General features: G+C 32.7%; 1 protein-coding gene and 1 long non-coding RNA gene across 2 annotated transcripts; both read right to left on the reverse strand.

Annotated features, from left to right (window-relative positions):
* Nucleotides 1-1,296: 1,296 nt before the first annotated feature.
* On the reverse strand, nucleotides 1,297-10,674 carry LOC127709489 (uncharacterized). The gene is made up of 3 exons (XR_007985684.1): nucleotides 10,562-10,674; nucleotides 8,511-8,603; nucleotides 1,297-1,446 (listed from the first exon to the last, which is right to left on the reverse strand). It is a non-coding gene; the product is annotated as an uncharacterized LOC127709489 (long non-coding RNA).
* A 4,611-nt stretch (nucleotides 10,675-15,285) lies between these two features.
* LOC127709476 (uncharacterized) lies at nucleotides 15,286-25,893 on the reverse strand. Its single transcript, XM_052215067.1, has 5 exons — nucleotides 25,296-25,893; nucleotides 22,919-23,101; nucleotides 21,432-21,558; nucleotides 20,564-20,737; nucleotides 15,286-15,673 (listed from the first exon to the last, which is right to left on the reverse strand). The coding sequence occupies exons 1-5, from the start codon at nucleotides 25,604-25,606 to the stop codon at nucleotides 15,470-15,472; spliced, it is 999 nt and encodes a 332-aa protein (XP_052071027.1). The 5' UTR covers nucleotides 25,607-25,893; the 3' UTR covers nucleotides 15,286-15,469.
* Nucleotides 25,894-26,514: the final 621 nt, after the last annotated feature.

Genomic DNA, 26,514 nt, shown 5'->3' on the forward strand with positions numbered 1-26,514 from the left:
AACTCCCAATACTCGTCTGATAGTTTTGATGTATATAAACAGGTGGTAGATCTAAACGTTCTGAATATTTCCCTATCTAATGTGGCATTCAAGATAATAGACAAATTTGTATTTTTTTCTACCCCAATGTTCTATTTTAGCCATGTCGGTCATGTAAGTTTGCAGACAGGGTCATTGGACACAGTTTTTAGATACCCCAATGACGATTTTGGCTAAGTTTGGTTAAATGCCCAGCAGTTTCTGATGAAAAGATTTTTGTAAAAGTGAACCGACGGCGACGACGAACGAACGACGGACGCCAAGTGATGAGAAAAGCGCATCCGGCCCTGTGGGCAAGATGAGCTGAAAAGGATGGAATAAAATAACAAAACTATTTTAAACCTGCTACATATCCAAGTACATGTCCAAAGAAAGCAACCTCGTTATAGATAATTGTCTTATGTCATACATATATTTTAATGCTTGTATGCTACTTTGGATAACTTGATGTTGGTTGCACATATTCGTAAGTTTCCGTTCAATGTATTCACAACTTTTCAGATCCCATCCACTTTTTTATCTAGCGATCACAGATTGAAGGTAGACTCGTTATTCAGCTGCAAATAACGAAGTACAAGTGAAACATGACTGTCGTGTGAAATATTTTTAATAAGGCAGTATTAACTTTGTCAACTGAGTTTTGAGTCGAATTGAGATGCTACTAAATACGATAAAAGATAGACATGAATTTCAGTTAAATTCTGGAAAAAAGTAAATACATGCCAAAGGGTAATCCTAAAGCTACTGTGATATTAAATATATAATATGATGTCATAAATCCACCACAACCTCCCATATGCATCTCAAAATCAAAATAGAATTCACTACCTATTGATGAACTGTTATTTATAAATGACGAATGTTTAATCCAACCGGTCATTAAGTTCACATTGTTTAGATAACCAACTCTTCTAGGATTGCTGTTATTCGGATTAAAATAGAAAGTTATGTAACTTTTCGGATTAGCGTCACAGTTTTTGAAGGTAAAATCCCTGTCTCCTGCACGATATCCTTGTATGGTTTTGCCTCTTGCCAAGCTCATTGGTAAAAATCCGAGAAACAAATATGGCGACATATAATCGGAATTTATGCTTTGAGGTCCTTGGTATGAAGTATGGTTGTTATATCCAAAGTAGAGATCAGACTTATTTTGATATCTTGTCAAATTTTCTACAGTAACTTCATTTTGTGTACCGTTGTTCCGCCTGATACGGATTTTAGCAAAGTTTCTAGCGGTGTATAATTTTGACATGTCAATTGATGTGTTATACGACGACTTTGATATAAATGTATACACCCAATCTCCCTCGAAGAAGCAATATACCTTAAAAGGTTTTTCGTTATGATAAAGTAAATATTCTCAACTGTTATTTCGATTCTTTGACAAGTATACTTCTTTGCAGGAACCTAAAAGTAGTTTCGATACTTTAAACATGTAACATTATATAAGAAACTGAACTCTGTTTCCACTCTTGCAAGTTTCAAAAAGTCTTTTAATCTTTACTTGAATTCACAACATTACCGTTCCATATCAGTCTGGCATAGGTGTACTTTTAAATCACCTCAAGATAGCCCAAAACCGCATTTTTTTCTTTAAATTTCGAATATTTTTTACGAAATATGTTTGATGCCAAGCTTAAAAGAGAGGCGAAAGAAACCAAAGGGACATTCAAACTCATAAGTCGAAAATAAACTGATAACGCCATGGCTAAAAAAGAAAAAGACCAATAGACAAAGAAAAGTACACAAAACACAACATAGAAAACTAAAGACTGAGCAACACGAACCAAACCAAAAACTGGGGGTGATCTCAGGTGCTCCGGAAGGGTAAGCAGATCCTGCTCCACATGTGGCACCTGTCGTGTTGCTCATGTTAGTACCAACCCGGTAATAAGTCGAATGCGGTAGGTCGCATTCGGGAAAAGGGGACGGGATTGTAGTTACGGCATTAGGAACATATCCGCTACCATCTGTGAAACGGATATTACGTAACGGTCAACCAACTCGTGATGGCGTCCATAACATTTACGAAGGGATGATTTCAACTTCACTAGTTGGAACTTGTTGGTTTAATAACTTCTTTGTGAGCAGCAACCCTCTATCAAGGAAATCATGATAGGAAATACAAGCCCTAGTGTATCGTATCAACTGGTAGATATATACTCCGTATGCATGCGCTGCTGGAATGTTGCTACATAAAAATGGAAAGTTCACAATTGGGAAGCTAAAATCATCTCTTTCGTCATAAAGTTTTGTTTTCAACCGACTTTCATTGTCAATTTCTAGATGTAAGTCAAGATATGAAGCAGATTTAACTGTATCTGTTGTATCCTTTATCTCAAGTTCGATGGGATAGGTGCGTTCAACATAGTCATCAAATTTTGAATTATTTAGTGAGAGAACATCATCTATGAAGCGGAAAGTAAAGTTAAATGATACTGCTAACTTCTTTTCTTTCTTCCTAAGAAGTTCCTGTATGAAGTCAGTCTCATATGAATGAAGGAACAAGTCGGCAGGAAGAGGGGCACAGTTGGTTCCCATGGGAATATCGATTGTTTGTTGAAAAACACGTTCTTCAAACGTAACAAATATGTTGTTAATCAAGAAATCAAGCATCTCGATAATGTCAGTTTCAGAGAATTTTTTGTTAGAATCAGAGTGATTTTTTACAAAGTAGGATTTATCCCTCCCTGAGACAAGATACTTGTATCTACGTTGGCCATTCTTTTTTATGAAACAAAGCAGGACCAACTCTTTCAATTTGTCCTTTAGTTTGGAATGGGGAATACCTCTGTAAAGTGTAGAAAAGTCAAATGTTTTGATACTTTTGCAAGATGAAAGAGTCTTAGATTGTATGTACTCTAAAAGATCTTAACCAACCCAAAATTCTGTTGTAAATATAGCTATATATTGTGTATATAGTTTTTTGGAAATGAATTAACTGATGTTGATATATAACTAAAGACTCTAATTTTCAAATTCCGAAACTATTATGTTCTAACCATGTTAGTGAAACAGCGGACGTTGGTTTTACTTCTTTGCGTCATTTTAAATCATTTTTAGCTCACCTGGCCCGAAGGGCCAAGTGAGCTTTTCTCATCTTTTAGAGAACCATTGAATGGGATGAAACCAAACATAGCATAAATGTTCCTTATGAGGTGCTGACCAAGTGTTGTTACTTTGAAGCTGATCCATTATCCAAGATGGCCGCTAGCGGGGGACTTAGTTAACATAGGATCCTACGGGAAATACATACAAATGTCTTCTTTTAGAGAACCACTGAATGGAATGAAACCAAACATGGTATGAATGTTCCTTATGAGGTGCTGATCGAGTGTTGTTTCTTTGAAGCCGATCCATAATCCAAGATGGCCGCCAGCGGGGGACTTAGTTTAACATGGGACCCTATTGGAAATACATACAAATGTCTTCTTTTAGAGAACCACTGAAAGGAATGAAACCAAACATGGCATGAATGTTCCTTATGAGGTGCTGACCGAGTGTTGTTACTTTGAAGCTGATCCTTTATCCACGATGGCCGCCAGATGAGGACAATGTTTAACAAAGGACCCTATGGACAATACATGCAAATGTCTTCTTTTAGAGAACCACATACTGAATGGATTGAAACCAAACATGGCATGAATGTTCCTTATGAGGTGCTGACTAAGTTTTGTTACTTTGAAGCTGATCCTTCATTCATGATGGCCGCCAATGGGGGGACTTCCTTTAACATAAGACCCTATGGATATACATACAAATGCTTCTTCTAGAGGTGCACTGAATGGAATGAAACCAAAACATGGCATAAATGTTTCTTATGAGGTGCTGATGAAGTGTTGCTACTTTGTTGTCGATTTACTGTTCAAGATGGCCACCAGAATTTTTTTCAAATTACAGGACCAATATTAAACCACATTTGGCCTCACTCATTATTAGGGTATCTGTTATGATTTTAATCTATTTTTACATGATTTCCAAAACCAAAGAAGAATCAGGTGAGCGACACAGGCTCTTGAGAGCCTCTAGTTTATTTAAGATTAGACATAATATTCAGGCAATAACATTGACTACAGGATGTGTGATGATCATAATATACAAAACCCGGTCTTTTTAATTGGTACATTTTTGTACCTGCTAGCCATCGGGTCTCCTAATTTTCCCTAAGTTCTGTGTTTGAATAAATTTAGTGCCGAGTTAACGAGCTACAACACTTTCTAATAATGTAAGATGTAGTAGAGAATTTATAAGAAGTCGTGGATTCGTAGGCGATAGTCAACGACTACTTCTGTTAAACTTTCTCTTACTTAAATAAAATTGAGAATGGAAATGGGGAATGTGTCAAAGAGACAACAACCCGACCATAGAGCAGACAACAGCCGAAGGCCTACAATGGGTCTTCAGTGCATCGAGAAACATATTTAACATATTACATGTAAAAGATCGTATATATAATTGATTTAACATATTCAATGTAAAAGATCGTATATATAATTGATTGTAGGTCCTGTCAAAGAGGCCGTCCGGGATGAAGTTTTGGAAAATTTACTGCCACTGGAAAATGAGGGTAAATTGGATAGGAACAGAAATTTTGCCTTGCAACAGGCAACATACGGACCCTTCAAAGAGTCTATATAAAGTTCTCCGGGTGCGGGATTTTCTCGCTGTGTTGAAAACCCATTGGTGGCCTTGGGCTGTTTCCTGCTCTTTGGTCGGGTTGTTTTCTCTTTGACACATTCCCCGTTTCCATTCTCAATTTTATTCTGTACATAAATCAAAGGAATTGTCTTAAGATAATTTCATTGATTGTCTTTTTATTCCTTTATTCTCGAAAAATTGTTTCGCTACATATAAATCCCTTATTTAGGTATCCGCCAAGTTAAAGATAGTTAAAAATAACTAAAAATTTGATACATATTTATTCTACTATTGTTCAGAATGCATGTTCAATCCTTATCTGTAAGACATATTTTATTAACTATTTCGGCAAGTATTAGCTATAATAGAAAGCTAAATAATACATTTGAAAGTGAATAATTCCGTGTGCCTTATCTATTTGTGTGTGTATAAATACACTAAAAGACATATTCTAACTCACTTACTACTGTTTTTAATAAATATGATATATATAGTAATTCAAATCGAATACCAATAATGAATAAGTTTGAGATTTTTTAAGCTAAGGTATATTGTTTAATCGCAGATAATATAATGTATCTTACTTTCACCACATATGCGGACCTTTATGTAAGTAAGTGTGCGATTGTAGCTGTTATGCAATATTTGATTAAATATATACTTTCCTTTCAATATTGACATGATGTTTATTTTTAAAACTTTTAAACAAGAAAAGTAAATGTTCTGATAAGATGAATTACAAAACTAATCATGCTAAAATCATAAGTAAAAATTTGCTTTGATGAAGAAGAAGATTGAAAGTCTTTGAACGTAACAAGTGCATATAACTAGTGTGATAACCATCATATGAGGGTTCAGTTCAACAAACTGTGTGTGTGTGTGATACAAAATTGAAAATCGACCAATATTCAAATTTGACATCCGGTATAAACTTTTTTGTTATGTTTTTAAAGGTTTTGTTATATTGCTTTAACTTTTTCCGTTTAATCGTTATTACTATGTTCTGAATTAGAACGATAGAATGTCGAACGTTAACTTCCTTAAATTTACACAAAATGCCCCAAATAAAATAAATCAAAACACAAATTAAACGGCAACCAGATGAAAAAAGACATAATATATATTCTATGATCGAAGAAGCCCAATGAGATAGCAATACAGTTTTTTGTCGTGTACAGACAAGAATTTATCAATAAAGGGCTTTAATTTATCAAATGTTGTATGTCAGCAGTCGAAGTCGAATAATAAAGATAACAAAAATGCACAGATTGAAGATAAAGATGATTATTAAAGCCAATGCGCACAAGTTCGAATCCTTAATGTGATATATATCTTTGAGGGGTAAAAAGTTAGTCAGTTTAAATTGAAAAGCTAGACAAATAAGTTAACTTAAGTTTATACAGTTGATTCCTAAACAAATCTAAAGTTAGAAAATGGGTTAATCGCTATATATCCTATTCGTTTTGCATATAAATCAGACCTTTAATTTTATCGTATGAATTAGTTAACATTTTTGATTTCAGGACTTGTAATAGCTTGCTATGCGGTATGGGTTTGCTTATTGTTAAAGGCCACGTACTGTGACTTATATTTGCTAATCATTAATGTCATTTGGTCTCTGGTGGAGAGTTGTCCCATTGTAAATCATACCTCATATTCTTATTTTTATATTGACTGTTATTTGTTATCATCATTGTTATTTCTATAATCATTGATAGTGGTTGTTTTTGCCATATGCACTTTATATATAATTTCTATTGTGGTTAATAAGTGTTCTCAATAAGATCTTTATATGATACTTTGCAAGGTTTCACATCAACAACAACTCACTTCCCATCTGTTTTAAGTAATAAATTTAGTTCAAGAGGAGGTATCAATATAGCTATTTAGTTTAGCTCACCACGATGTTCAACCTCGCATCATTCTTCGTTTGCCTGTCCCGCCAAGAAAAGAGTCTGCGGTGGTTGTCGTTGGTTACTGTGGCCCATATTTCTTTGTTTAGTAGGCTGTTAGTCCCCAAAGATATTTTCAAATAAGTATACACAGTGCTTCGGTACTGACATGATTCATAACATACCTTTCTTAAATTGTCGGTTTATAAATTTATAAATTATTAAGAATCTGAAGTTCCAACTCCCTCGAGCAACCTTAGATAAATTTGACTATTATTTTCAGGTTCTTTTGTTTTGGTCATAATGACCTTCGTGTGTTTTGTAAATTATGCTTCTTGGCTTTGAGCTTTCCCGATGATGAAAAATCCAGAAAATAGCTTTGGACGCATACAATTTATTAAGTGTCATTTTTATTTTTTACAGCACTAAGTCGATACCTCTCCACGAGAACTATAAGCTCAGTTGTCAGAAGTTCGGTAATGCAATGATTAATAACACACCCTTTTTTAATTTTTTTACATGTTTCGGTACTTTAACATCCTTGGCTTTCAAATATTTGGCTTTAGGCGTTCCCGATGAAGCTATGAAAAATCCAGAAAATCATTTCAGATGCATACAATTTATAAAGAGCTATTTTTCTTTTTTTTTATTATTTTAAATCAAATCGGGCCTTTTCTATTTTGAACTGATCAACATTTTGAAATCAAGGTGTCTTTTAAAGCTAACTGTACGATATAAAAAACCTTTAAAATTTAAGCATGTTAAGATACCAGGCTTATAATTTTGTACACCAGACGAGCATTTCCTCTACAAAAGACTCATCAGTGACGCACGATTAAAAAAAGGTTAAAGGTTGCATTTCTTCAAATATTGACAATGCAATTTCTCATAGGAACTCCTTTTACTGCTAAAACTGTACCACTTTTACTATGAAGTTTTGAAAAAAATCATATCCTAGAATGGAAAGTTCATATGCACTACAATTTTTTTCAAAGGTCAAAATATAGTGCTGTGCGGCATATTTTTAACGTTTATATGCCCCGAACTTCTAAGAGTTTAAACTAACACTTAATTTTTTAACTATCCCTACCTTGACTGTAGGATTACCACAGATTTCTATATAGACAATATGCATATGTTTATTTACTGGTAACATTCCTAAGTTATGTCTCTATGAGATGAAACCTAGAGATCATAACTGGGAACTAGTATGTAAACAAAATTAATTATCTATGAATATTCTATATCTCTCCAAAAGAGGCGTGGTTTGAGAAACAGCTGTATTTACAAAGTGCAACCTAAAGGCCAAATAAAATATAAAGAAGAAGAGCAATGAGGACCAAAACGTCCGAAAGGATTTGCAAAATACAGTTAAGATTATCTATTCCTTTGGTAAAAATCCTTAGTATTTCGAACAATTTAAAGTTTTATAAACAGTTAATTTATAAAAATAACAATATCAATGATAATTCATGTCAATACAGAAGTGCTGACTACTGGGCTGGTGATACCGTAGTAGAGCAAAACTCCATCAGCAGTGGCATCGACCTAGCGGTTGGGGAAAAACTCATCAAAGATACCAGGCTTATATTTTGTACGCCAGACACGAGTTTTGTCTATTGTTGAAAGCCAAATGTTGACCTGTAGTTGTTTACCTCGTTAATTTGTCATTTGGTCTTTAGTGGATAGTTGTTTCATGGTAAACATATCGCATTTCTTATTTTCATAATAAATATATGTTCTGAAAATCACACAAAATAACAAAAAACGGAAAAGTCCTGGGAACATTTCCAAATATTGCATGAAGTATCATTCTAATTACCAAAACTTCTAAATTGAAATAATAACGGGATACTATCTGGTTGTATAAATGATAGTTATTGTACTGCTTAGAGAATGCCAACACTTAAAGGGAAGTAGTATTTTAATGCAAATACTCACTAAATGATTCTACATATGGAGATAAACATACCAGTACCGTGTAAATGTACAAACTTAGCGAAAAGGTAGACATGTTTTGAAAAAGAGATTCACCTGAAAATAAAATATATAATGTTAACGCATTTCAATAACTTATACCGTAAAATTTATTTCAGCTTGCAAATTCAGTTTAAAGAGATATCTAGCAGTCTTTTTTCTGTAGTTTCTAATTGTACTTCAGCGAAACAGTCACTTTAAAACGTCTAACATAAACATTACAACTCGTTTTAGTGTTGGAGGAATTATTTTAGCTTACTTTTAAGAATACATCCAATAATTACATTTATATGACTTAATTTACATTAGAATTTTTTTAAACAGAGTTTTAACACGAATAAATTCAAAAAAGCCTTATAATTAAAAAAAAACTTTTATGATTTGTAAAAATAACCAGCTGATTCAATGCGATTAGAGTCGATAAAATGGAATTCTGCCTGACAGAATTGGTCGTATTACTGTATATTATCCTTTATATAATACAACTTATTTGAATTCTAAATTTTATGCGCAAGAAGTCTGATATTAAAATTTCAAAGGAGGTTATCTTGGTCAAATGTTTATGATTTTACTTTCATTCAGCGACAATTGGAAGGTTGTTGTGTACCTAAATTATATCTTACTCTATAAAGAATAAATTAAGACACAGCCGATAATGCGATTACTCTATGAAGAATAAATTAAGACACAGCCGATAATGCGATATATTTATGGCAACCAAAGAAACTCTTACAAAAAAATTGAAAGGGTTTGTACAGCAATAAGAATTCAAGATGTGAAACTGAATTGGCTACTAAGCTTCAATGTTATTGTGAAACTAGAAGCGGCGTGAATCAGATGTGGATACAAAAAAGTTCAAAGATATATGTTGTCAGATCATTAAAGATGTTTTTTTTTAAATTAATATTGATTTACTCATTGGGTCTTTGCATCGGAAATAATCACATTTATTCTAAAATCAGTTGCTGGCATTATACGGGTTCTGTTCTTCTCATATTTCTTATTATGGTATTATACTATACCCTTAACAGGAGGGATTGTGCTTGATTTTCATTTGATGGACATAATCTTTCGATCAGTTTAATTGAGGTCTGGAGCTGACATGTCAGTAACTGCTAGTAGTCCTTTGTTAATTTATGTTGATAATTGTCATTTTGCTTAGTTTCTTCTGTTACCTATTTTATCATCGGACTCGGACTTCTTTTAAACTGAGTTTTACTGTGCGTATTGCTGTGTGTTTGTTTATACCACATTGAATAGAGGTAAGGGGAGGGTTGAGATCTCACAAAACATGTTCAACCCCGCCTCATTTTTGCGCTTGTCCAAAGTCAGGAACCCCTGGCCTTTGTTTATGTTGTTTGTCTAGTATGTTTTTAAATTTTGGTGCATTTGTATGTTCCGGCATTGTCAGTTTTTTCTCAACTAATGAGTTTGAAAGTCTCTTTCGTATCTTTCGCCTCTCTTCTTCCACGCACATGAGGATTTCAAAATGTTCATATCAAATTTGCTACCACATATGAAATTTGGATTGTTGATAATCTATTATTGAAGATTTAAATGGATTGTTACTACATTATAATATCTGTAATGCTTTAAACAAAAAAGAAATTAGTTTGGTACCCAATAAACTTCCTCCCAACGTTTCGTTTGCTTAATAACATTAACGGCACCAATTGTACTGCACCAGATGCACATTTCGACAATTACAACCAAGCTATGTTAATAATTAATTATGTTTATTTTATGTGCATGGCACGTTGTGTACTAAGTTATTAAATGGCATAGCAAATACTTTAACTTTTCAAACATTTCATCCCCCTAACAAATTCAGCTTTGCGTAGCCATTACTTATAAAAATCAACGGTGTTCTTTCGGTAAACTTATCTTAATTAAGGGGAAATGTCGTTAAAGATATGGCGGTATATAATTATCACGGGTACAAATTGAAGATTAATTTTGATACTCAGACACATCAAAATATACACACCTCTGTGTAAAAGAGCATTAATATTTACCTGAATATGTTTATTTCTTTTCCAAATGAAAACTACACACGGATGTAGTTGTCATCCCACTGTTACAAAAATAGATAACGACTGAATCAAAAAACACGACATTTAAATCGTTCTTAAATGATCAAGGATGCACTTGTTAACTTATAAAATTTAGTGATTTGAAATCGTCATCATAACAAGATACGGCGTTTTGTGCGATTCGTCATTTACAGTAAAGAGTTGTTTTTACCCGTTTGAAGCCATTGCTATACCCCTTTTATAATGAGTCGTATTTGTTGCTGAAGGGAAATTTATCGCTTGAATTTAAACGCTTTACAAAGTTGAAATGCATGTTTTAATTCGTTTCTCATTCGAATATAAAGTATTTAAACCTAAAACTACAACACTTATGCTAACATAAATAAAAGTAAAAGCACCATATTAGGAATTAAGGTACCATATTAACAAGTGTGCAGCTTACTTTATTCAGTTCATTTACAAGATAATGTACGTTAATAAAGAAAATGCCCGTCAAATATCTGCACTGGCAGCTGCAACGTTGAAACATAATCTACAAAGACAAAACAGAAACAGTCAGTTTCAAATAATTGTAAACAAATGTATTATCTGGTCATTGATACGAGTGGGATGGAGTTAGCTGCATTGTGAAAATAAATCAACATTTCATAGGAATGTAGCAAAGAACACCGACAAGAATATAGAACTATATAGATCAACAACAATCTAACTTCTTAATGTCTTTACTGGTACCGAGAACCACATTTCACAGTTTGGCATGGATGTAACTTTTGAAATCCTTCCATTTTTGCACATAAAATCTTGAAGCTCTGTAGTTTATTGATTGTAACTTTGAGTGCAAAAACGTATAGTTTCTAAGTTACTGAACCATGTATTCAAATTTGACTGACTATACGCAAAAATAGTATGCAACCAATTGGACAGAGTGGCACCCTTTTTAGAAGCATTTTAATATTCTATAAAACAAAGACATCGTTCTAAATGGTTGCAAACCGATCTCATTTAAATATGAATAAATTTAATCCATTCTACATGCCACCCGTATTGAACATCGTGACTAATCTATGTAACACCATATCCCTAGCGGCAGACTACAAACCCTCATAATTTGTGTTCCTCAATATTAATATATACAACTTTTTTTTGTTAATGTGAAAAAAAATCGTTTTCTCTATACCTGTAGTTTGTTTTGGACCATGCACAAGATAATGTCTGTGTGTATTGTTCATGGTGTGGTTGTACGTAATCTTCTATGTGTAAGATGGTTTTATTTCTTATCAGCAAGTTATTTAAAAGTACTTTAAGCTTGTTTTCAGTAACAGCTATCTTTCTTAAATATGGTATACTTTGTTATTTATTCATTGTCTTTTATACTGGTAATCAAATTGAGCGAACCTATACTATTGCTTGTAACTTTCATTTAAAAAGCGAACGGTAAGTTACTGTGCGATGATGCATGGCTACCAAACACCTGGGACATAATATAGTATTCCCAGGTAATAAATTATTAGAAATATTTGAACATTCGACAAATACATAGAATTTCATACAGCAACGTGAAGACACGATCTTATTCAATGACCAGAACACATTACCGAATCAAACAGACAACGAAAGAAAACTAGTATAACTAGTAAAATTGATATTCATTCAAACTAATTCTGGCTGCAAGGTTCCGATGCCTCGTGTACAGAGTACGTTAAGAATCATTGCAACAACTTTTTGAGGGGTCTGTAGGTGGGCTTTTGCAAAGCAAACTTTCCTTCCCTATCCAACATGCCCTCGTTTTCCAGTGGCAGTTCGAATTTATCCCATGGTCTCTACTACAGGACATACCTATTGTACTAGTATCTATTGTTTATTTGTTCTCGTCCTGTATATAAATGAAATATTTACCATTGGACGTTAAGCAACAAACAATCAATCAATCAACAAATATCACATGAACCCTGCTAGACCAACATGTATGCATTACAATAATTCCATACTCTAAAAACAGTTGACCTATTGTTTATAGTATCTAAGAAACAGACTTATACAAAAAAAAACCTCAACATTTGAGGTCAAAGTCTGGTGAATCATGCAAGGCAGATATGTACACATTACAATCAATCAATAAACTAAATCAAGTTGACCCAATGCTGAAAGCATCCGAAAAAAGGACCAAAACTAAAAATTAACCAATGAACCATGAAAATGAGGTCAAGGTTAGATGAGACTACCAAACAACAGACATGTATACCTTACCTCTATTCCATGCACCAAATATAAGTAACTTATTTTTTTCTAGTATCTGAGAAAAGGACCACAACACAAAACAAAACTTAATGAACAAAGAACCATGAAAATGAGATCAAGGTCAAATGAGACTTGTCAGTTTTTTCAAGCAGCCAATGAAATATGAAAATGAGGCCAAGGACAATGGTTAATGACAGACGAAAACTTTGTAACATAAGGCATTAATACAAGTTAGGAAGCATCAAGGTCTTCTACCTTCTGAAACATGAAACTTTGTATAAATAGTTAACACTGCCATCGACGCCTCTACTTCCGGAATGTCTAGCATATTGCGACTTTGTCAAAGACAAGACTATAAAAAATTATTAGATTCAATGCCCCATAGTGTGATTGTCGAGTATGGTTCAAAATATAAAAGTTAAGGTTGACCTTAATATTGTATACTGTTCTATTTTAAATGTTTTCTGTAAAGATGTATAGTCTTTAAAAATTTACAAAAGACCTTCTGTTGAAGAATAATTGAGAAAAAGGTCAGACTTTAAGAACCTCAACAAAAACAATGGGAACATGTTTCAGTGGACGATACATATGTCTCTTTTTCTTTTATATCATATACATTGTGCATAGAATAACTTGTGTAAAGTTAAGACACTAACATTCTACTATTTGAAAGGTATTGGCATATCAAAAAAGAATTCATACTATAAATGGGTGAGGATCTTAGCTATTTTTTAATATATTTAACACTTTCTTACATAAAGAGATAGGACAAGACAACCTCCTTATCTCCATGTAAAAAATCTAGGATGTAGTCGAAAGGTCTTGTCATGAAATTTTGAAATAAAAATGATCGAAGGGTAAAATTCGAACAGTTGTGGAGGTATTGATGCCATTTGATATGAGGGAGGATTCATGACACGATGAACAAAACCATTGTGCCAAGGAGAATATGGTAATTCAAAATATATATGCTGCGGGGGTCTGTACTTTTTGAAACAGCCAACGATTTATGATGTGAAGGGGCGGTGCATGAAACGTAGGACAACCCATATGGTGATCTGTAAAGATCTTGTCATGACAACTTTTCAGGGTTAATGGTTGAAAATAATGAACAATTTTCAAGATATAGAATAATTTATGATATGAAGTTGGTGTAGCATGTTCCTAAGGGAAAAGGCATATGGTGAACTAGAAAGAACTTATCAAGGCAAGTCCGAGTATATTTGTTAGAGGGTACTGATCTAAACCATATGTGATTTATTCAATGATATTTTGTATGACGTGTTGGGGCATGACCCTCAGGTGTATTGAAAAGGTCTTGACATGGCAAACAAGCATATTATACATGTTTTTGAGGTGGACAAATAAATTAGATATAGGAATATGTGGTATGAGTGCCAATGAGACAACTCTCCATCCAAGTTACAATTAATAAAAGTAAACCATTATAGGTCAAGGTACGGCCTTCAACACGGATCGAGCATGGGCTCACACCGAACAGCAAGTTATAAAGGGCCCCAAAAAATTACTTGTGTAAAACCATTCAAACGGAAAAAACCAACAGTCTAATCTATATAAAAACGAGAAACGAGAAACATGTATGAACTACATAAACAGACGACAACTACTGTAATCAGATTCCTGACTTAGGACAGGTGCAAACATTTGCAGCGTATTGTTCCTGTATTGTTCATCTGGTTTTCTTCTGCATACAATTGAAACGATGGGAATCTATTTATAGCTGTTTTTTGTTGTTCACTTTCACTACCTACAGCTTCTATCTACTATACAGTAAACATTACCATTGAAGAACAATTACTTCTATAAGGTGTCATTGGATGATTTCAACCATCAAGGGTCACCTTAAATTGTTTTTTTTTAGCACAAATTAATCAATTTTATTGCACCTTTGCTGTTAACAATTTTAAATTGTATGTGACACATTGACATGAGGTGCTGCAACAATTTGTCAAATATCAAAACCTATGTCTTAAATTCAAACACTTTGATGGCAAAATCTTGACAATGCGAGTAGATAAGTAAATTAGAATTAAAAGAAAAAGAATGCTGTGTCTTCCTTGGTCCAATAGGAGACATAAATATATTTTTCATTATTATAGAATAATCTAAAACTTAACATTTTGGTCATTATTCAAAGACAATTATAGAAAAAAAAACCTTATTAATGGCCATTGTTATATTATAGTTCGTTTCTGTGTGTGTTACATTTTAATGTTGTGTTTCTGTTGTGTCGTTGTTCTCCTCTTATATTTGATGTGTTTCCCTCAGTTTTAGTTTGTAACCCAGATTTGTTTTTTTCTCAATCGATTTATGAATTTCGAACAGCAGTATACTACTGTCTCCTTTACTTGTTACTGTTGATTGATAAATTTGTAGACTAACACTAGACAGACATCCATTTACTGTTGCAGCTTTCAAACAACATATCTGGCTTTCCAAACTATGAGTCCCAAGCTGACGAATGTTATTACATGTATACTGAATTATGTATCACATTTTAATTATAATATAATTTCAAATGTACAAACTACTTTATAAACGTAACATACAAAGATTCTTATATGTACATATACAAATTTCTTTGCAATTTACATTATCCAAACATAATATATCTATGGTTTATTTTTAATATCAAAAGAAAAAGTAACGTTCAAAGTCTCCCTTCTGACTACATCCCAACCCAAATAGTAAGTCTAATAACTGTCTCCTATCATCTGCTACCATAATATTATATGATCTCGTGTACTGTATAAATGATTTAAAGTTGTCAGTGTTTTTATTCAATAGCCAAGCTTCATAGTGTTCCAAATCTGCCTCAAGTAACATAAAAATTACCTGAAAATAAATATATTGTTAAATATACAATTAGAGACGGTCGTATTTGCCGGACAAATGTCAGTTTTCATATTCGACGAAAAAAACACTGCATTTAATGACAAATAATTAACAAAACAAATTGTTAATCAATCATTTTACCATATGTAAAAGTATGTGACGTTTAGCATAGTGAATATCACTTTTCTTCAGGAGCATATGCTGTTTTATTCAAAACCCAATTTATATCGAAACTTACTAAAACAATAACAATATAGAATAATAAAAAAATATTCACATACTTTGATGATGTGTGTATAAATTTCTTAACTTATCATACATTCATTTTTTTACCAAAGAAATAAAAATGTAGCCATGACTTATTATTAGGGGTAAAAAATAAGCTGACTGAAATATCAATGTGCACATTAATATTGAAAGCATTATATCTATCATAGCGATTTAAATAGATGAAGAGTATTGATTGTTAATTAAGGTATATCTTGACTTTTTTCCATTTTTATCATATATATGTTCTATCTAATTTTTATTTTAATTTATTCTGTTTAAAATTTTATTTTGGATGTAGCATATCTTCTGATTGGCTGAAAGTCTTTTGTCTATCAGCTCATAGACATAATTTTGTCATGTGCCCATGACATCGTTGATGTTTTTTTCATGATTTACTCCACAAAAATGGATTCAGAATTAAATTATAAAGGACGATCATCATGACTGTAATATTTGTTTTATCGAAAAACCTAAAAAAATGATGTGTACACTTTTAAACAACCCACGTATATATTCAGTGTGCACCACCTTTTTTATGTTATTTCTTCTAAGACAGAAAATAAATGGGGAATGTGGATGCCCCCACTTGCATACAATGTTATAAAGGGACATAACTCAAGAGCAGTAAAAATGATGCTACCCAAATACATACTTGATCTGAGTTTTGTGGTAATAAGCATTGTGAATAAGTTTCATAACATTTGGTTGATGCAAACTTAAGTTAGAGAACAGAAACGTAAAAATCAGCAATTTTTATACGACCGCAAATATATTGGTATGACGTTGGCGTCGTCGTCCGAAGACACACTGGTTTTCGCACAATAACTTTAGTTTAAGTGAATGGATCTCTATGAAATTTAAACACAAGGTTTATAACCACAAAAGGAAGGTTGGGTTGATTTTGGGGGTTATGGTCCCAACAGTTTAGGAATTAGGGGCCAAAAAGGGGCCCAAATAATCATTTTTCTAGTTTCATGACAATAACTTGTGGAACAGTGTATGGATCTCTCTGAAATTACACACAAGTTTTCATACCACAAAGGGATGGTTATGATTGGCTTTGGGGGTTATGGCTCAAACCGTTTACGAATTAGGGGCAAAAAAGTGAGAAAAAACAATGGTATCCTGGTTGATGGACAATTCGCAACAGCATAGTGTATTGCACAAAAGCAAAATATTGAATATAAATTCAAATCATATGACTAATTCTAAGTTCTTTGACTACAGTTATTCTGTGTCAAATATTGAATTTGAATTACAATCCGAATTCAGACCTGTATCAAGCGCGAATATTGTGTCCATTTTTGCCCGAACTGTTCAGAGTTGGACCTCTGCGGTCGTATCCAGCTGAGCTCGGAGAAGCAATTTATTCCATTTTTAAAGGGCATAACTCTAGAATGGTAAAAGTGACGTCACCAAAATTCAATCTTGATCTGTGTTTTTTGGTAAAAAGCATTGTGTATAAGTTTCATAGCATTTGGTTGAGGCAAACTTAAGTTAGAGAACAGAAATGTAAAATATAGCAATTTTTCCATTTGTAAAGGGGCCTAACTCTAGAATGGTAAAAGTGACGCCACCAAAATTCAAATTTGATCTGTGTTTTGTGGTAATAAGCATTGTGTATAAGTTTCATGACATTTGATTGAGGCAAACTAAAGTTAGAGAACGGAAACCAATTTCGGGACGTACGAACAGATGTACAGACGGACAAGGGTAAAACTATGGCGGGGGCATAAAATATTACATTTATTCCTGAAGTGAATAAAACTCCTGTAAAAAAATCAACTTCAATGATCATAACTGGTATTTTGTCTTCATTTAAATACAAGCCACTATGGAATTTGGAAATATTGAAACTAATAATTGCTGACACACATAGACAGGCATTTTTTTCACCTACAAAATAACCACCCTAGCAATATATAACTTAAAATTAAAGACAAAATTTGCAGAATTGGTCCCTTTAGAATCATCTGATTGCAAGTAAATGCATATAGGTTATAAAACTTCATGATCTTTGTCTGAATCATTCATTGTTTTTGTGTTAAGCTAATTGTGTTGACATATTTTAGTAGTTAATCCAAATCTTTGGAAATAAAGAAAAACAAAACATGTTATACATTTTATGCATCCCAAGAGCATTTCTGGATATACCTTCAGCAGGAACAAAATCAACTTTTAACTTTGTATTGATCAACTCTATTACATGCAACAATTACAATGTGAAAATTGAATAGGTATTTCACTACCCTCTCCTGAAGAAGTATTACGATAAATGGGACTTGGTAACTATCCCTAAACTTTTCACCCCTATAGTTTCAAATTGGACATTTGAGATCTAATGCACTGATCCATATTTTTACTTATATATAATGAATCATACAGTTGTCTGGAATTGTCGTAGCTGGTTGTGATCGCTCATTAAGTAAAATTTTAGTTTTTCCACTCAATAATTGTTTCCCTTAATAATATGCTACAGTTTGTATTTATGTGTGTATGAATTTGGTCATTGCATCTATTGCATTAATCATTAAAGGAAAAAAAGTTGATTTGTGCATTGAATTTACTATCAGGGGCGTAGCTAGGTAACCAATAAACTGTAGGCACAAACTGCGGCTTAAGGCCCCCAGCAGGTCCAGGGCAGAGCCCTTGTAGGGGTTCAGGGGGCAATGCCCCCCAATGGAAAACGGTTTTCAGCATTTTAGTTGCAAAATTTTGTGTACAAAAAACATAAAATTTACTGGTCATTTTATCATGATAATACACCCTGACTATCAAATTCAGCTATTTTCACATAGAAGTGAGAGTACAATCAGTCATTTGGCAAAAATTAAATCTTAGTCTGAAGAAAAAATCAAAATCATTTTTGTCAAGAGTAAAGTGCTTGTAGATAGAAAGAAAAAAAACCCAATAAAATGCTCCAATGGGCGCAGCTTGATACAACCGCAGAGGTCGACCTTGAACAGTTGGGGCAAGTATGGACACAACATTCAAGCTTGATACAGTTCTGAATTTGGATTGTGATTAAATAATTGACACAGCATAGGTTTCTGACACAGAATGAATGTGGTCTAAGAACTTAATATTTTTTAATTTACCTATTCAAACCATATCATTATTATTTGCTTTTATATATAAATCAGAAATAACCAACTTAAAATGGAAAATTTTAAAGAAAAAAAAAAGGAAAAAAAAATCCCCCCCCAAATTTTTTGAATCCTCTTCTGATTCATCACCCAAAACTCAATCCCAGTCTTCCCTTTGTGGTATGGTACCATGCAGTACAATTTCAGAGAGATCCATACACTTGAACACAAGTTATTGTCTGGAAACTAGAAAAATGCTTGTTTTTTGGTCCCTTTTTAGCCCCAAATTCCTTAACGTTTAGGGCAATTACCCCCAAACTCAAACCCAGCTTTGCCTTTGTGATATGGAACCTTGTAGTACAATTTCAGAAAGATCCATACACTTACACACAAGTTATTGTCATGAAACTAGAAAAATGCTTGTTTTTTGCCCCTTTTTGGCACCTAATTCCTAAAATTTTGAGGCAATTACCCCCAAATCAATCTCAGCCTTCCCCTTGTGGTATGGTACCTTGCAGTACAATTTCAGAGAGATCCATACACTTGAACACAAGTTATTGCCTGGAAACTAGAAAAATGCTTATTTTTGGCTCCTTATTCCTAAACGTTTTGGGCAATTACCCCCAAACTCAATTCCAGCTTTCCCTTTGTGATATGGAACCTTGTAGTACAATTTCAGAAAGATCCATACACTTACACACAAGTTATTGTCATGAAACTAGAAAAATGCTTGTTTTTTGCCCCTTTTTGGCACCTAATTCCTAAAATTTTGAGGCAATTACCCCCAAATCAATCTCAGCCTTCCCCTTGTGGTATGGTACCTTGCAGTACAATTTCAGAGAGATCCATACACTTGAACACAAGTTATTGCCTGGAAACTAGAAAAATGCTTATTTTTGGCTCCTTATTCCTAAACGTTTTGGGCAATTACCCCCACACTCAATTCCAGCTTTCCCTTTGTGATATGGAACCTTGTAGTACAATTTCAGAAAGATCCACACACTTACACACAAGTTATTTTCATGAAACTAGAAAAATGCTTGCTTTTTGCCCCTTTTTTGGCCCCTACTTCCTAAAATTTTAAGGCAATTACCCCCAAATCAATCCCAGCATTCTCTTTGTGATATGGAACCTTGTGGTACAATGTCAGAGAGATCCATACACTAACACACAAGTTATTGTCTGGAAGTTACAAAAATGCTTATTTTTGGCCCCTTTTCGGCCCCTTATTCCTTAACTGTTGGTACCATAACCCCCAAAATCAATCCCTACTTTTCTTTTGTGGTATTGAACCTTATGGTAAAATTTCATAGAGATCCATTCACTTAAACTTAAGTTATTGTGCGAAAACCAATGTGTCTTCGGACAATGACGACGATGACGACAACGCCAACATCATACAAATATACAACAGCAAAAACTTTTAATACATTGTGACTTGCATTGAGAGATGTCTCATTGGCACTCATATCACATCTTCTTATTCATATAGATTTACATAACATATGTAATGAACATGGAATCTTAAAGTTACCTCAGTCCTCAAACAAACAACTGCAAGAGTACTTGGAGCAAATGTTGAGTTCCAAATGTCAGACATGAGCTGGACCCCTATCTGTTCTAGTATACATTTGTCCAAATATCCATCTATCCAAGGAGTAGCTGAATCCTTGTCACCATCTGTCTGACTTAAACCATTGTTTTTAACCTTAAAAAAACATGTAAAAGTTCAGGAAATAATTACATGTCAGGTTAAGACATCTATAGTAATAAGAATGTACACCTACTGTACATAAATGGGGCATTCCAAGGAGTTTTAATTAGGTAATTACAAAGTTTATTGATGTATATTTTATATAGATGTTTTCTGCTTTGTATCAATTTAATGAGTTAAGATCTTTTCAACTGAGTTTGTTCTTATGCTGTTACACCACTATCCTAGGTTAGGGGGAGGGTTTGGCGCCAGCAAACTAGTTTAACCCAACAACATTCTATATATGCCTGTCCCAAGCCAGGCGCCTGTAGTTCAATGGTTGTCGCTGCATGGTGCATGTCGGTCATATTTGTTATTAGTTAATTGTTTTGTTATTAATTAGGCTGTTAGTTTTCTCAGTTGAATTGTTGCATATTTTTCATGACAGGGCCTTTTATAGCAGACTATACAGTTGAAGGACATATGGTTGCCTATCATTGCTTACATCCACTTCATTTGAACTCTGGCGGATTTGTCTCATTGGCAATCATACCGTATTTCCTTATTTTTATATATATATGTACATGTTTCCATTTGTCCTTCCTTGAAAACTGTTTAATAATCTCAGGGTTGGTTTGCTGTCTCAGTGACATTTACCCAACATCTCTTCATATTCATATTTATATATAAAATTAAACATTGTACAAACCTCTACCAACAACATTAATAAATGAGGTGATCCAGCTTTAGTTTCATGTTGATAAAATCTTACATCAGACACATAACCAACAGTTTTATTTCTTATTTTTAAATATTTTTTGCTAGCTTCCCCAACTCTGAAATAAAAAAGTCAAAATGTTATCTAATAAGAAGATATTTGCAAATGAGAAAGCCAAAACAATATAATATGTTAAATTGGAAAAATTGAGATCCTTAATGGAGATCTTGAGAAATCTTGCAAAGTGGACATTCATTGAATAGTAGAGTTAAATGAGTAAAATCAGATACATGTAGTGTAATATTGTAATATGTCAATGAAACATCAAATAAGGGAGCTACCATTTGATTTTTATGGGGGGGGGGGGGTGAAATTTGAAAAAAAAATCAGGATGAAATTTGAAAAAAAATAGACAGGACAGGAGTTTTGAGTAAAAAAAAAAGGCAGGATGAGATGATTTGCCAAAAATAAGGCAGAATGACAATTTATTTTATGTAAAAAAAAAGTCAAGATAAACTAAAAAAAAAAGGCAGGACCGAATAGAGAGAAAAATAAAAAGGCAGGACCTAATAGAGGGAAAAATAAAAAGGCAGGACAAAATTTTTCATCCTAGCCCCCCCATAAAAATCAAATGGTAGCTCCCTAAATGAAAAAAATAAGCAAAAACATCTGGAGGGTGACATACAGTCTAGAACAATGATCAGATGTCTATACAATATTTCAAGTAATTAATTGATTCTACATGTTCTAGTCTGTAACCTCTGGATGTTAAGCGAGCAACAATCAATCAATTTAGTCTCTAATATAAATTAAAGTCATGGCCAGAATGTTTCAGTATCGTTTATCAAAAAGATACTCATTTCAAGTTGAGTTGACATTGAGTTATGCAGTGGAAAGTGGCCATTATCTGTATTTTTTTCTTTCAGTTAAACAATCTGTTTTTCAATTTCCAATATATATGTGATCACAAAAAGACCTTTAAGAAAATCCCAAACATTAAGGCATAACTTTAAGTTTATTAAATATTCTTTGCAAACTGCATGAATACACCATTTAATTATTATATAATGGTCAAGGTATATATAATGCTGATTTGTTAAAAAATATATATATCATGTATATCATATGTATTTAATTTTTTTTCCAATTTGCACAATTACTTTTTTTGTGTACATGTACATTGTATCTAATAATTTTATTTTAACCATTCCATTTTCATGAAAATTACAAACTTTGTTTTAGGATCCAGCCACATAATTATGATTATCAATAAAATTCAATGTTTCCTAAAACAGTTTTTATGATAAAAAATTCAAAGAATTTCAAACTCCATTTTCAGTAGTCAATGACTTGTAAAAGATTTGAGTTGGCTACATTATTTTTTATGACAATGTGTTTTGGAACAGATTAAGGTAAAACTTAAAAACTACAAAAAGGCTTAGGGTAATTAAAACATTGTTCTCAAATACAGTACCTACTCTGGATTGAGAAAACATATCTGTGCAAACTTGAGGAATATTTGAGTGAACACACTTTCTTGTAATATTTCTTGATCAGAATATTTTCCAGGTGGAACTGGAAAAGGATTTATCAACTTTTCAAGGATTTCTTTCATACCAGAAACAAACAAAAATATTCTGTGATACCAATGTTCAAACAGTCTACAAAATAATATATGATTATAAACAATTAATGACAAACATGACAAAGGTCCGGTAAATGAAAAGCAAAAAATATAATAATGATTTATTATATATGTGTGTTTAGGCCTTTAGGGTTTCCTTTCTTGAATAGGATGTCAGTAGGTTGGATATATTCTTTGGGTCAGAACCAAGAAAATATTGTAATTGGTTTGTTTTTTCTCAAAAACTAGTAATTACGATGTGAAATTTGTTCTAGTTACTTCCCTTTGGCCGATCATTAGATATTCACTCCACATTTAAAAGTGAATTGTTTTTCTAGTCATTACGTTAGAATTCTTTAGAGTAATAAGATCGAAAAATTTTAAGTAATTTTACCTATCTAGAAATTTCAGTTCTGGTATTTTCCACCAAAACCAAAACAAAAAGTTATGAAAAAACCAACTCAGCCCTTCTATGAACAGACATCTATTTTTTTTGCTTAAATTAAAGATTTATAATAAATTGATAAAGGTAAGTCAAACTTTAAATTCACATAAAACAAATTATTTTGATTATTTTTGCAAATTCAGCAACATGTATTATATTAAACATGTGTAAATGATATCGCTACTGTCATGTAAAATATAACATTTAAAATCATTTACAAATATAATCATTTAAATAGTTCAAATCCTCTTTTAATACTTTGTTTGAGTTATCATTATAAGCGGTCCGAGATTGACTTTTTAGACGGTCTGAGTTGATTTAATAGTCTGTCCCAGTTGACTTGGTACAAGTTGTCCCATGTTCATCGATTTACCTGATGATAAGTAATGGAAGTACATGTACTATACAAAAAAATATAGACTTGTGGTTAAAGCATATTATTAATTTCCACTTGTTAATGTAAAATGTACATGTATTTTGTTTTATATCCATTATTTGCAATATTGTATAAGATAAGATATATTTTATTACCAATTAAAGGCCCACAAGGGGCATATAGAGAATACATGTATAAGGATAAAGAACATTGATTAGCATAGATACATAGAATTAAAATACACAGTTACAATACAATAAGACTGTAAAAACCCCCTTGGTTTATAGTATATAATATATTTATATGAGAAATAAATGCATCTAACTCATTATATATAGTCATATTAACTTGAATAAATTTTCCAACAGCATTAAGAACCTGATTGTCTTCACAGCTTATTAAATATATGAATTTTTGCTGATTGTCCAGTAAAGTAAAGTTTGGTATTTTCTGGCAAACAAAATTAAAGAGAGCATCTCTATCAGAGTTAAATTTTTCACATGAAGTTAAAAATAGATTTCATCTTCAATGCAGCCAGAGGAGCATTTTTTGCAAATTCTTTCATTTCATGCATATGGAATATTTGAAAAACGGCCAAATTCTATTTGAAGCTTATGAGCAGATATACATAATTTACAAATAGCTCTTCTAAAATCAAAGTTCTTAACCAAAGAGAGATAATTTTAATAGCTAAAATTTTGTTTAAATTTCAAATAATTGAACAATTTTCCATCAGAAGCATTTTTTTGGCTAACAAATCAATTGTTAATATATTTAGTGTGAATTAATTTTCAAAAATCTATATTGTCCAAAATCTTTTACTTCTTGTTTAATTTAAAAAACTTCTAATAATTTCTTAACAAATATGAGAACCAAGAAGTTACAATGTATGTTAGATCTGTGAAGCTCTTGGCTGCATTTACAAATGTATAAGCGTCTTTCAATTGACTGAATTCAGTCTGAAGATTTTCAAATCTATACCAGTATTTAACAATTGACCTTACAATGTCATAATGTACAATGTAGGGGAAAATGCCCCAGTTCTATGTCATTGTATGTCAAGTGTGTTGTCCATTTGGATTACACATTGTCATACATACATGTAATTTATCATGTGCTTTTGTCATTTCAGAGCTTGACTATGCGGTATGGGCTTTGCTCATTATTGATGGCCAAACAGTGACCTATAGTTGTTAATTTCTGTGTCATTTGGTCCCTTGTGGAGAGTTGTCTCATTGGCAATCATACCACATCTTCTTTTTTATATTTATCCAATAAACATTTAATTTATAAGGTTATCAAATCCAAATGACAGTTTAGCAGTTTTCGTACCTTGATCAACAAAAACTGAACGGACATGGTTGTTGAACAACATGAAATTTGAATGCAGTCTTAAAACTGGAATATTACCTATTACTTAATCTGTCAGTTAATATTAAAGTCGGATGATTGTCATTCTCTCTGCACCTCGTTTTTTCATAGATGACAGATAATGTTTTATTAATTGCACAGATAATCTTTAACGATTCTTGTTCTACTTCCTCTTCTTGTAACATTAATGCTAATGGTAGGGTTAATTTCTTACTCCAATTGACACAAGGTAATGAAAAACTAAGAAGGTCCCCTGTGAAAATTTTGAGTGAATCAATAGTGGTGGGAAAGTTTCCAGTACCTTTAGATCCCTTCTGTAAACTTTTAAGATTTTTAATCAAATTATCCATAGATATAGGTTTCTCAGAGAAGAAAACTCCAACATCGTTCAATTTTCGCTCTGTCAATTTCGGCCTTTTACTACTACTAGCATGACTAGTTTGAAGTCTTGTACAGTTAGAAAATATTTCAATGTCTGATTTGAAACTTGATTCTTCGTCGCTAATGGTTCGTTTATATGTTGCCTATATTAGCTGTCAATGCTTATGGTTAGTACTTTTAAAAGTACTGTACACAACACGACTTGAAACATCAACAGGGAATAAAATGAAAACATCCGGTTGTTACTCTAGCGCCATCTATTGGTTTTCAAATGAAAGTTCTCGGAACAAGTCGGTACAAAATTCCGGAAAATGAAAAACAACTATGTTAATGACCTACATATGATCACATATAGTAAATATGTCGTTCAGACAAGGATTTGTATAGGTTCTTACTATACATGTCTTTTCAAGTTAAACAAAAAAACAATAATAATGATTCTCTAACACAAGAATATGTATAATAAACCAGATATAAACTGATCCAACAGTTGATAATTTTGTGTAGAGGTATAGAAAACAGATATATAAGTTTTAAGGATATAATTAGAGTTACAGTGAATCTACAGTAAATAATGTATTACAGTGGCGGATTTACCGGGGGGGCATAGGGGGCACGTGCCCCCCCAGTCGGGGTCACTAAAATAATTTTCTAACATAGTTTTATTGTTACTGTATCTGCTTATCTAGATCGAAATTGGTCGTTAATTAACCCCAGCTTCAACATGCGTGATTTATGACAACTTATCAAAGGGTGTGTAAATATTGACACCTTTGTGTAATGTCTATATCCAAAAGCATTTATGTAAATTACATGTACATGCACATGCTGATTGGAATTAATATTTTTAATATTTTAATATATTTATTGGTTTTTA

The sequence above is a fragment of the Mytilus californianus genome, unplaced genomic scaffold, assembly GCF_021869535.1.
Source record: "Mytilus californianus isolate M0D057914Y unplaced genomic scaffold, xbMytCali1.0.p SCAF_7, whole genome shotgun sequence".
NCBI lineage: Eukaryota > Metazoa > Mollusca > Bivalvia > Mytilida > Mytilidae > Mytilus > Mytilus californianus.